Below are 11,238 nucleotides of genomic sequence, written 5' to 3'. Positions count from 1 at the left end.
CCCATGTTCATTATCATATCATATATATGTATTTCAATTAGTAATTATAATTACGTAGTTTTACCCACCATTCCATCGGAGCAGCTTTCTGTTTCTAGTTTGTAGAGACATTAGGTTTTTTTTTTTTTTTTACCAGAAGTGAAAAATGAGCAATACCTTCGACGGGAATCGAACCGCGGACCTCTGGAATACGCGACCAGTGTGCAGACGAACGTAAAAGAATGCCTTGAAATATGCTTTTTCGTTTATGTGAAAATATTCGACCATTTATTAAAATGACGTACATTATTCATTTAAATTTCATTGCTAATTTCATAAGTTCTTGGTTAATTTTGAAATATTTATTATAGTAATAAAAAAGTGAATTTCAAAACACTATTTGCAATAAATTTCACTTAATACAAATAACATGCAACAATATCTTTATTCGCACTGCTTTAAACATTACATTGTTAATATATATACTTGTTTATACATACAATATATATACATATATTTCATATATACTTACATATTCTTAGCTTTACATGACAACACATAGGCAAGAGTCGCGCGGATCACACGTTATGCGAATTTATACACAATACACAAACAATGCCACATTTCTACTCGCAACAAACATGAACATTCATTTTACTATTGATATTCAGTATTTCTTTCATTTTTAGAGCTACAAATGCGCTTGGCTTTTTTTATTAACATGCATTATTTACATAATGCACGTTATTAAGTTATATTAGTTACTGACAGGCTTCTATTTACGCGAATTTTGAAATATTATTATTATATAAAATTTCATATTGTTTCTACGTTTAAAAGAAATTACAAAATGTTAAATAACTAGCAGTGATTATAAAGGATAATTTCGAATACAAGAAATAGATATGATAACAAACTGGAAAAAAATTACAATGATCAAAGGCTATCAGTTCAGTACATCATGTGAGGCATCTAACAATGTCTACTGCGGTTGATCATTAGAAATAGGCCGCTTTCATTGTAATGAGATTCTCAAATAATAGATTGCATTACATGTGCTTTTAAAAATAAAAATTTGATAAGAAAGCCTATTAATAGCTTCGAATACTTTTGTACAATTATTTTACATTTACTAACATTTTATTTCAAAATATCACATTAATATCTTGAGTTTATTATAAAAGGATTATTTTCTCAAAATTTCTTTTAATTTAACAGTAAACACAGTCTCTTTAATTAACATAATTTCTGTTTCAATAAGAAAATTATTGTAAAAGTAATATACGATGTAAAATTGTATTCCTTCACAGCCCGTGTTTATCTTGAGAATGAAACTAACAAAGATATATTTTCCTTCTGAATATAAGAGGCTTAAATTTGTATAGGAAACATAAAGACAAGAGCTTAAATAATCTTTTAAAAGAAACATAAATTTGCGAAAGCGAGAGATAAGAGTATAATTTTGAACAAATATTAAAGCGATTAATGTTTCAATGAAGTATTTGAAACAAAATACAAAATTTTCACCACTCAAATTATTGTTTTACTCATTCATTTTCTTGAGGCTTCTAAACTTTTAGCATTCTCTCATTACCCATGCTTTAATCAAAAAATTATGTGTAATTTTGAAATGTTAGTTTAAATCTCATTTTCCTGAATGGGAAAAGAGGGAAAAAATAACGTTGCATCTCTGACTGTGAAAACAATCAATTCCAGTCTCTTTAAAATCACCTTATTTACTTTTCGCTTATTCCTTTAAGTATTTAGGTTTATTCTGTTACTGCACCAATGAAAATTCGATATTCTTATATTACTAAAAAGAGAAGATTTAAATAAAAAGCATTGCAGTGCATACTAAAGGAAATTTTATTATTTTACGACTTTGAACTGCGCATTAGAAGAAGTTTTCTGAAAGTGGAAAATTACCGAATTTATGTAATATATTGCTATGAACGAGATTTTAAAAATATGAAACTAAAAAGTAGTACAATCAACTTCCAATTATACAGTGTTCGGTGGAAAAATTATCATCATGAACATCAACATAAACTAAACCTATGTATAAAAAGTACAAAAATGAAAAGAAAAACATAATAGCAATGATATCAAATAATGTCATAGTATCTGAGAGTTATTTTCATACACAGCTGTGTGTAATTTAAGTGTATGAAATGCAAAGTATACAAACATTGTAAAATCATCCGTTAAAACTAATTTCTTCAATCTTGAAAATAAATCCGGTATACAGCCACTAATCTGTTTCGCATTGACTTCTAACGAAACATAAGAGTAATGCAAACAAAAATTGACAATATGTCCATCGCGAAGTAAGGAGAAAACAAAATGGTAGAAAAAGAGAACTTTGAATAACTGCCTTACGTACCTTACGTAGACCAAATGAGCTTTTTAAAATGCTTGAAAATGGTACATATAAACTGTTTATAGCACACTGCTTGCGGAAATTTAAAGATAATTGAGAAAAATATTCTCACTGGTTAAAGTTTTCAACCAATATTCAATAGCGTAATTATTTACGTTAATTATCTGCAAATGAATGCAAAATAAGATTTCTGCGTACAGTTTAACGCATGAAATATGCAAATCAGACGATTGATAATGTGTTATACGATAGATACAGGTTGGAATTAGGATGCATAAGGCAATTTAATGGGGCTTTTAGAAAGTAATCAGCATTGATTAGTTATAAAAGCCATCAATTAAAGCAAAGAGCAAACCCGGAGGTTAATACGTAGACTCAAAGAGGGGGACACAAATGGAGGTTGTTCAAAATTTGAATATCCCTCAAAATGTCATATCAAGGACTTAGTGAACCTTTTAGATAGTAAAGCTGCTAATTAATATCTTTTCAAAGGCCAATAAAACTACTGGAGACCATTTTCTGCTACTGTCAGATGGAACAAACTGTGAAGTGACTAGAAGAGAATGGTATCAAACTTTTCAGGTACTACTAAAATTCGAGTAAGGTGTTCTGTTTCCCGAACGCTACGAAGTTGGACATTAAGAAGGAAAACCAACGCTTTGTGGTCCAACTCACTTACCTTCTAAAGGATCCTGTGCAAAACGGTGTTGTTATTTTCAATACAGCCACGAATAATGGAATCGTGTATTGTTTTAAATTATTATAAATGTGTGTGGATTTTGAGTGAGGAACACGTAGCGTACTCTACTTTGGTCTAGAAAGATCACGAATTCATGATTTGAAGTGAAAACTTCCAAAATTTCCGCACGGAGCTGCATGTCTTTTATGGAAATGTAACTAATCACAGAGACTTTGATTATATTTAGGAATGACGCTTAGGATTTTTTTAACATTATTTGGCAATCACGTTACGTTGTGCGAAATATATGTTTTGCCTTGGAAATATTTTTTACAAATATTAATTCAATAAAACTGTGCATTTATGGTATTTCTCTAAAGAAATATTTGCATCCGTATAAACTCATATATTTTAATTTATATTTCATAGAATGCAATATAATTTGGTATAAACATATATAAGTACATTGTGATAAAAACATGCTTTCTACTTTAATTTTTAATCACCTTTACCCAAATTTCTTAATTTCATATATACATTGAAAAGGATATTAAAGGTTTTTAAAATAAGTGAGTGTTGTTGATACATTTGTGTTGTAAATGGCTTCAGCTCTCCTTGTCCGAAATTTTTGGACAGTTAGTTTTAAATTAAATGTTTTTAGAATTATTTTTAACCCTTATAGTTTAAACGCATAACATTTAAAGTAGAAAATGCAGAAATATTCTTTTAAAGATGATATATTTTGAGTCATTTTGAGTTAAAACAAAGATACATAAATACTAATGAAGATACCAGTGTTAATGGTACATATCCCTTTAATTAAAAATAGTATATTAGACACTATCCAGGTAGTTGAGTTAGCGCTTATATTAAACCACAACGATATAAATTCGGACTTACTTCTGTCCCTACTTTAATTTCCCAAACTAGGCTTGCAGTGTTAAATTGAAATTTTAGAATGTTTCTGCATCATGAGCAGAATTTCTTAATGAAACATTAAACACTTCGTCTCAACACTTTGTGTGGCGAATATTTACATACATTTATTAATAAATCTCTTCTAACTTTCTCTTCCTACTCATATATAAATCTAAAGAGGCACAGAGTTTATTATGCATGAACATCACCGAAAACCTAACAAAACAAAATTTTGTTTTGCATATCATTATGGCGTATCGCTGAGAAAAGTTTGTTCTTAACACTCATATATTACATTTTGACACTAAATCACGAGAAAAATATATACGACGACGACACGAGGAGAATTTTCTAGCTATTCGGTACCTTCTTTAAACAAATTGGTCTTAATTATTAACGACTGCCTATTAGAGAGGCATATTCCATTATGCGTTAATCCGTTTTCAATATTCATTATCTTAAATTTCTGTCACTTATTATGGATTTGAAATTTAGCCACGTATTAAAGAACTGATTAAGTATATACTCATGGAATTAATATTTTCAGTGCGCTGGCTTATGTTATTCAAGAATGTAAAAGATGATTAGGCAGTTTTATGCAGTTTTAGAAGGTACTAGTTTCAGAAATATGCAGCTGTTAACAGAATATCAAAATAACGAAAACCATTATATGTCTGACGCATTTTAATAACAAATAGCTTCGATAAATTATGCACCCTTTTAGGAAATTTTGCAGCATAAGTTTATGTGTGAATTACTTTTAAAATAAATTATGTTTCATATTAATTCATATTTTATTACAAAATACTGAAATTGTTTCATATATATATGGGTTTTTAAGAACGAAACTGACAAGTTCGTACGAAAAGAATCTTTTTGTTAAAGTTATAAATTAGGCAAAATAGCAACCTTGTGTTGGGCGTAAACTTTAATTGAAACACTATAGATTTCGAGGGCGAACAGATACAAGTTCTTCTTCATCAGGAATAAAAACTGTCTGCAAAGAAGGGAGGAACAACGACGGTATTTATGAAAAAAAAAAAAGTCATTAAAATCTACGTCAAACGATAGATTTTGCCTAATTTTAAATTTTGCTTTGGCGTGTGTTTCTTCTCTGTTGACCTCTTTCTGCTGCATTAAAAATAACTAAAATTTAGTCTTTACTTAAAATTTCTTTTAAATTAATTTTACGGTTGAAGTGCTTATAGTGAAGTTCGGTTACATTGATTTTAAAACGGTTTGTAGGTAAATTCAATAAAAAATTTTATTTTTTGATACAATCCGAAACATTACTTATTATATAATATAAATAAAGTTCGTATAAATTAAATTAAATATTAATCTGAAATGAATCGAAAGTTAATAAATGGACTATAAATACAGATTTGAAAAGGGAATTAAAATTTAAAAGTCAAGATTTTTCCGATATACAGATTGTTCATAAAATGCACATGCATAGCATAATTTGATATCATGTATTTAATTTCATTTTAATATTTTCCCACCATTTTGACATTTTGGTATTTAAATATGCGATTAGGCAAAGTTTGTAAAATTTTTTCTTCACGTGTTAATAAAAAATAATATATATTTTTAAAGTTTTGTAAACAGACACACAGCATATAAAAGAAACATTTATAAAATAAAAGGATAAACTTTTGTAGAAAGGAAACAAATCTACAGCTATTATATTAAAAAAAATCAGCTATTATGCTACCTATCAATTTTAATTAATTAGTTAATTTTATTCTGAAGTGTGAGGTACTTGTTTGCTTTGTAAACAGCTTTTAAATGTAATAAGGTAGCAAGTGTAAATTTATGACTCTCTTCATGAGAAATTTATGAGTCAATAAAAACTTTCTTTAGTTATAATTTATTTAATTAAAATTTATTTAATTAAAAAAGTTGTAAATTACATAAAAAAGCATAGGATTATGTAACGTAAAAAATCTCTTACGTCATTTTGGAGTATCTTTATCAAAAATAATGCATGTATAATTAAAAACTCTGAATTTCAAAGTATGAACTAAAAAGGATATTCAAAGTTCCTAAAATGCGTATGGCATTTAAGTACAAAGTTGATATACTGATGCTAGAAATATCTTTACCTGAGCCTTTTGAATATTAGTTAAGCTTGTCATCAATGGATTTGAAAATGCCACTGTGTGAAGATTAAGATCTTTATCTTCTATGCAGACTTAAAAGTAACTCGCTTTCAAAGTTTTGTCATTCAACATTCCATAGGATCTCTAATATAACCTTAAACAATATATTTCTTATCAAATTAATTGATTTAAAAGTAATAAACTAACGTTTTACTATATTTAGATCTTTTCGCTATTTAATAATATATGAAAATAATATATATTAAAATACTTTTACTTTTTAGTTATTATTTATTTACTTATTTTTTATTTTATTTTATTCATTTATTTACTTTTTTATTTCAGTTCACACAGTTTATGAACTCTTGTAGTAATATTGCAGTAAAAAAACACCATATATATTGCGTATCTCTATACAGAAGAATTCAGTTCTTCAATCAAAATAATTATGCCATTTGAATTAAAAAAAAAAAAAAAAAAACAAGTTGGCTGTACTAAATGCATATTTAGTACTAGCACAAGGATAAAATAGCCAATAAAATATTTTAAATATTGGTTAAGCGTTATATGCATTTATGTACAGAAAAACTTAAAACTCTTATTAAAAATTAATTTATAAGTATTTTTTAATCTCGTAGGAATTTAAAGTTAATCAGCAAGAATTCTTTATGAAATAAGTTTATGTTTCTTTTATGGCAATAAGAGAAAGATTTTTGTACAAGATATAATAAATAAATAATAACAATATCTTTATCAGGTTAAAAATTTTAATTTTAAGGAAATATTCATTTAATGAAGAATAAAAATTTGTTTCAGAATGATATGCTGTATGTAAATTTAACTAAATAACATAATTTCTGTGGATACATAAAACACGTATAGTCAGCATTCTTTTGATATTAAACTTTTCCAAGCTGGTATGATATAACAGTATTGATTTTGCAAATACCTATAGATTCGACGCATATATTCTGTACATTATAACATTGATTAACATTTCTCTCGTATTTCTTATAGCTATTTGATTCACTGTATTAATTTTTAGATTTCCAGATAATAAAGTAATCAAAATATTTCAAGATTTATTGCCACAAACTACGCATTACCATTGCAACTATTCATATTGTTGTCAGTGTAAAGTGAAAACTGCCAGTTTTAAATAAGACATGATATACAGCTTTATGAAAAAGGAAAGAAACACATACATAAATTTCAATGAACAAATATACTGTAACAAAAAGTTAATATACATATATTTTTTTTTAAATATCAAAGCTTCAGCACTGTATGCATTTGCTCTAATAAATAGTCTAACTAGCCAATTTATTCAGGTCCTGTCCAATCGTCATCGGATTTATTGGCTAACTTCTATAAACATTTATCACTATGAAGTCCTTAAGGAATCGTATGAGTTCACTACATAATAATAAGTGTAACACCACTGCGTCATCAAGATGCTAGCAGTTTTGAGCAGCCAAAAATAGACGTCTCGGAAGGACGTCATTGCGGAAGCGTTATTTTCTGACCCCTGCTTGCAACCGAAGTCTGACGGGTCAAAGTCCACCAAGGCAACAGTCACATTTGTTCCAGGCATAGTGCAGATTGTTCGACGAGCAAGATTCTGAGCATAGAGAAATCCATCGAAATGTAACATTTGCACTCGCAGCGTTTCACGCATCCAGCGACGGATCCATCCTCCAAGCCAAACCAAGCTGCAACCACAAACCCATGGGTTGTCTTCTAGGAGAACACCACCTAAAACAATAATAACATTGATACATTTAATATATCCTATATCGTCAGCGTAAATCAATTTTTCATTTTAAAGGATTTTAACAATTGTATTTATTAACCGATAATGTTCCAACTGGAATTATACGCTCCATTCTTTGAGGTTTTTTTTTTGTTTGGCGCAATTTTAAAACTCTGCATAAGTTCCAATAATTTTAGAATAGGCACTTTTGCTGCTGTAGGCTGCAAAGAGTTTCGTGAAACATTATAGAACACATGGAAACTGCTACATGTACTTCCTCCAAGCTGTATTATTTTCTTTATTACACGATCTTTTGCATGTCTTTCAGATAAATTTCGCAAGAAATCAGACTTAGGCTGCGGATTACTACTCATGTTCGCCACGTTTGTTATTCCGTCGATACAGAATGCGAATGAAATGTCATTTGTAGAAAGTGGTAGAGGTTCTCCGAAATGTCTTGCAAAATAAGAAGTTTTTAGAATGATTCGAACTTTTTCGGAGTCAGGAAACTGAAAAATGTTCAATGTGCTAGCCATAATTCGAACTCCGGACCTCCCAAATAAAACATTGAGCATGCTTCTAGTCACCCCACAAATGCATGTGGCAAGGAGGGAGACAATAGCTTATAAGGTGCAGCATAATTCCAAATTTTCCATTGAGTAACTATGATTGTCTACATGATACAAGAGGATAAATTAGCAGACTCGGTGAGTAATTGTTGTCTTCTAGCACTTCAAATCTGGTTTGGTTTGGTTTGTTTGATTGTCAGGACTAGTATGTCTTTTGATGTGCTTTGGCAATATTACATGTCCTGAATAGGAACAGGGAACTTACTCAAGCTATGTTCAAATTTGTGGAATGGACAATACCAGCAGGAAGGGTGTACTGAACCCTTCATTCTCTATAAGATTACAGGAGCTCCCGTATTTCGGGATACAGAGACCAACCGCTTGTGTTCTGGACGTAAAAATATAAAACTACTAACTAAAATTCTAACTAAGGATCTAACTTTGAATTAGTTTACAAATGCCTAACACTAAGAGTGGCCTTTTTAAAAGCTTACGTATGTAGTACGCAAAACTGCCGAATCTACAATATGTTTTAAATCTCAAAAGGACTAAACCAAGCAGCAACTCTATTCATAGTTTAGCATAATCTCACGATTTTGTCTAAGAATAATCTTGAATCTAGACTGGACACAATGTTACACATAAAGACGTAGTTATTAAATGAACATAGCCATATTTTTAATGTTAATTCCACAACGAAACTTTTAAACCTTTTAAGTAACAAATATTTCCCCATTCATCACTCTTATATCCAGTAATATTATAAAAATTTTATAATGGAGTTCGTAACTGAATAATTACGTAAATCATTGGACATAAGTAAATATTTATTTCCATATAATGTACTTATTCTTCTTGTATTTGCATATAATTTATTCACGAAGAAGTTCTAAGCTAGATTACATATAAATAGACGATACTGTAACAAAGTATTTTATGACCACTGAATCATATTTTTAAGAAATTACATATTTCTGAAACATTTAAAAAGAAGCATTATCAGCTGTCATTTATGTATTTTTGTTCACAATTTTCTAAAACACCTTTACATGCCAGTTAATGAGTTTAAATTTATATTAATATAACTTTCATTAAAATTTTTTTCACCGATTATCGTTTGAAGTTGATCATAAAAAGAGAAATTCTTAAAAAGTTAAAGAGAGTTACGTTTCTTTTAAATAGATTTAAGTTTTTCTTTTTGTTTCCGTTTAGCTGTGACAAATACATAAAACGACCATTATATGAGTACGAGTTCACCTGCATTTGCTTCAGTTAAGGTAAACAAATGTTTAGACCATTTGGCCAATGTTGTAAAATATGTACGACATTTAGCCTACTCTATCTGAAAGCCCATCTTCAAAAATAAATATATGTTTCCTTTTAAACCATCCTCATGAATGGCAACGCTTATAAAAACTGATACTATTAGTCATTTCTTTAATTATTTAAGAAAAACTCTCCCCAAAAGATATACTTTCACATAAGATTACAGGGGACATGACAAGTTCATGGCTTTGCCTCGGAGAATGAGAAAGAGAGTTATAAAATTACCCATTAATTCTACATTGTTGTCTCTGAGACTGATGCATTTGTTACGTCGTTGTTAAAGCTTTTAGAGTTTGTTTAATTAAAAATTCTTAGATCGGTCCCGAAACCAACTGTCAGCAGTCTCTTTAACATTATTAAAAATTCTCAAAATGATGAGCCTTCAGATATTTCTTCAAGTTCGGAAACAGATAATAATCCGAAGGAATTTAGGTCTCGTGAGTAGAGTGGATAGTTGACCAGCTGGAAGCCCAGACTTCAGTTTGAGAACTACAACCTTGGAATCGGCTGCAGGTGTATTGTCATGCAATTGAAGGATTCCTTTGGTCAAATTCCCTCGGCGTTTCTTTTTAATTACCTTCGTTTAATTTGTCCAGAAATTTATATGAATATTTTCCGGTTATACTAAATCCTTGAGGTAGGTAGTCAGCCATCAGAATGACGTTGCTGCCCCAGAAAGAGGGCTTCATGTTCTTTTAGGCTGAATTAGCAACTTCTTTGGGTGTGGCGACCGGCTGTCACGCCATTTGTTTAACTGTTCCTTACTTTTAGAATCATAAATGTGAAACCAGGTTTCATCCTCAGGCACTAACCTCGCCAAAAAGGCCTATATAGCTTCAAAGTAGACCAAATCCGCTTTCGATGCCTCAGTTCATTTCTTCCGCTGATCATTGTTCAAACATTTTAGCATCCACTTCACCAAAAGCTTGCGCATGTTTGGGATCGTGGTAACAGTAAACCCCACATGTTTCTGGAAGTTTTCTAGTGTCTGAGCAATCTTTTCGGTGGATATTCGTCAGTACTGAAGAATCACTGATGGAGAATATCCCATGTTGCAATTTAAGTTACGGTTTCAGGGCTTCCACTCCCGGCCTCATTTTTAACAGTGAAATGATCGATCTTGAAACGAGATATTCAAGTTTTCACAATGGTATAGAAAGCAAGTGAGAAATGAGAAAGACGATTTACGATTTTCGTTTCAACGCCGTTAGTAAAAAGGCCACCAGCGAAGAAAGCGACAACACCCCAACTGCTATCACTGTTAGCAAAAGGCCATAAACCAGATAATCTGTCTTTGTTACACCAACAGTTTCAAGAACTACCAGCTAAATAAGGCTTTTAACAACTTGAGAATACTTTTTTTCTAGATTAAAATATGCATGAGTACAAATAAATATACAAGAATAATGATAACTTAAAACACATATTAATATAATTAAAATTCGCGATATAACAACTTTCTACCCGCCCAGAAATCTCAAAACGTGTTTCATCAATCTGCTAACGTCTAAAATATATTTCACTGCCAA

General features: G+C 30.1%; 1 protein-coding gene across 2 annotated transcripts in view; it reads right to left on the bottom strand.

Annotated features, from left to right (window-relative positions):
* Positions 1-405: 405 nt before the first annotated feature.
* LOC118189787 (uncharacterized) overlaps positions 406-11,238 on the bottom strand; it is a 685,017-nt gene continuing 674,184 nt past the window's right edge. For both annotated transcript variants that reach the window (XM_085817532.1, XM_085817534.1), the window contains one exon: positions 406-7,816. In XM_085817532.1, the coding sequence (XP_085673658.1) occupies positions 7,446-7,816 (371 nt within the window). In that variant the 3' untranslated portion in view covers positions 406-7,445. The remainder of the gene's footprint in view (positions 7,817-11,238) is intronic.

This window comes from Stegodyphus dumicola, chromosome 5, assembly GCF_044657685.1.
Source record: "Stegodyphus dumicola isolate Sdum_Otavi_A_Nest chromosome 5, ASM4465768v1".
Classification (NCBI taxonomy): domain Eukaryota; kingdom Metazoa; phylum Arthropoda; class Arachnida; order Araneae; family Eresidae; genus Stegodyphus; species Stegodyphus dumicola.
The sequence above is the reverse complement of the archived record's forward strand: the minus strand, read 5'-3'. Positions and strand labels throughout refer to the sequence as shown.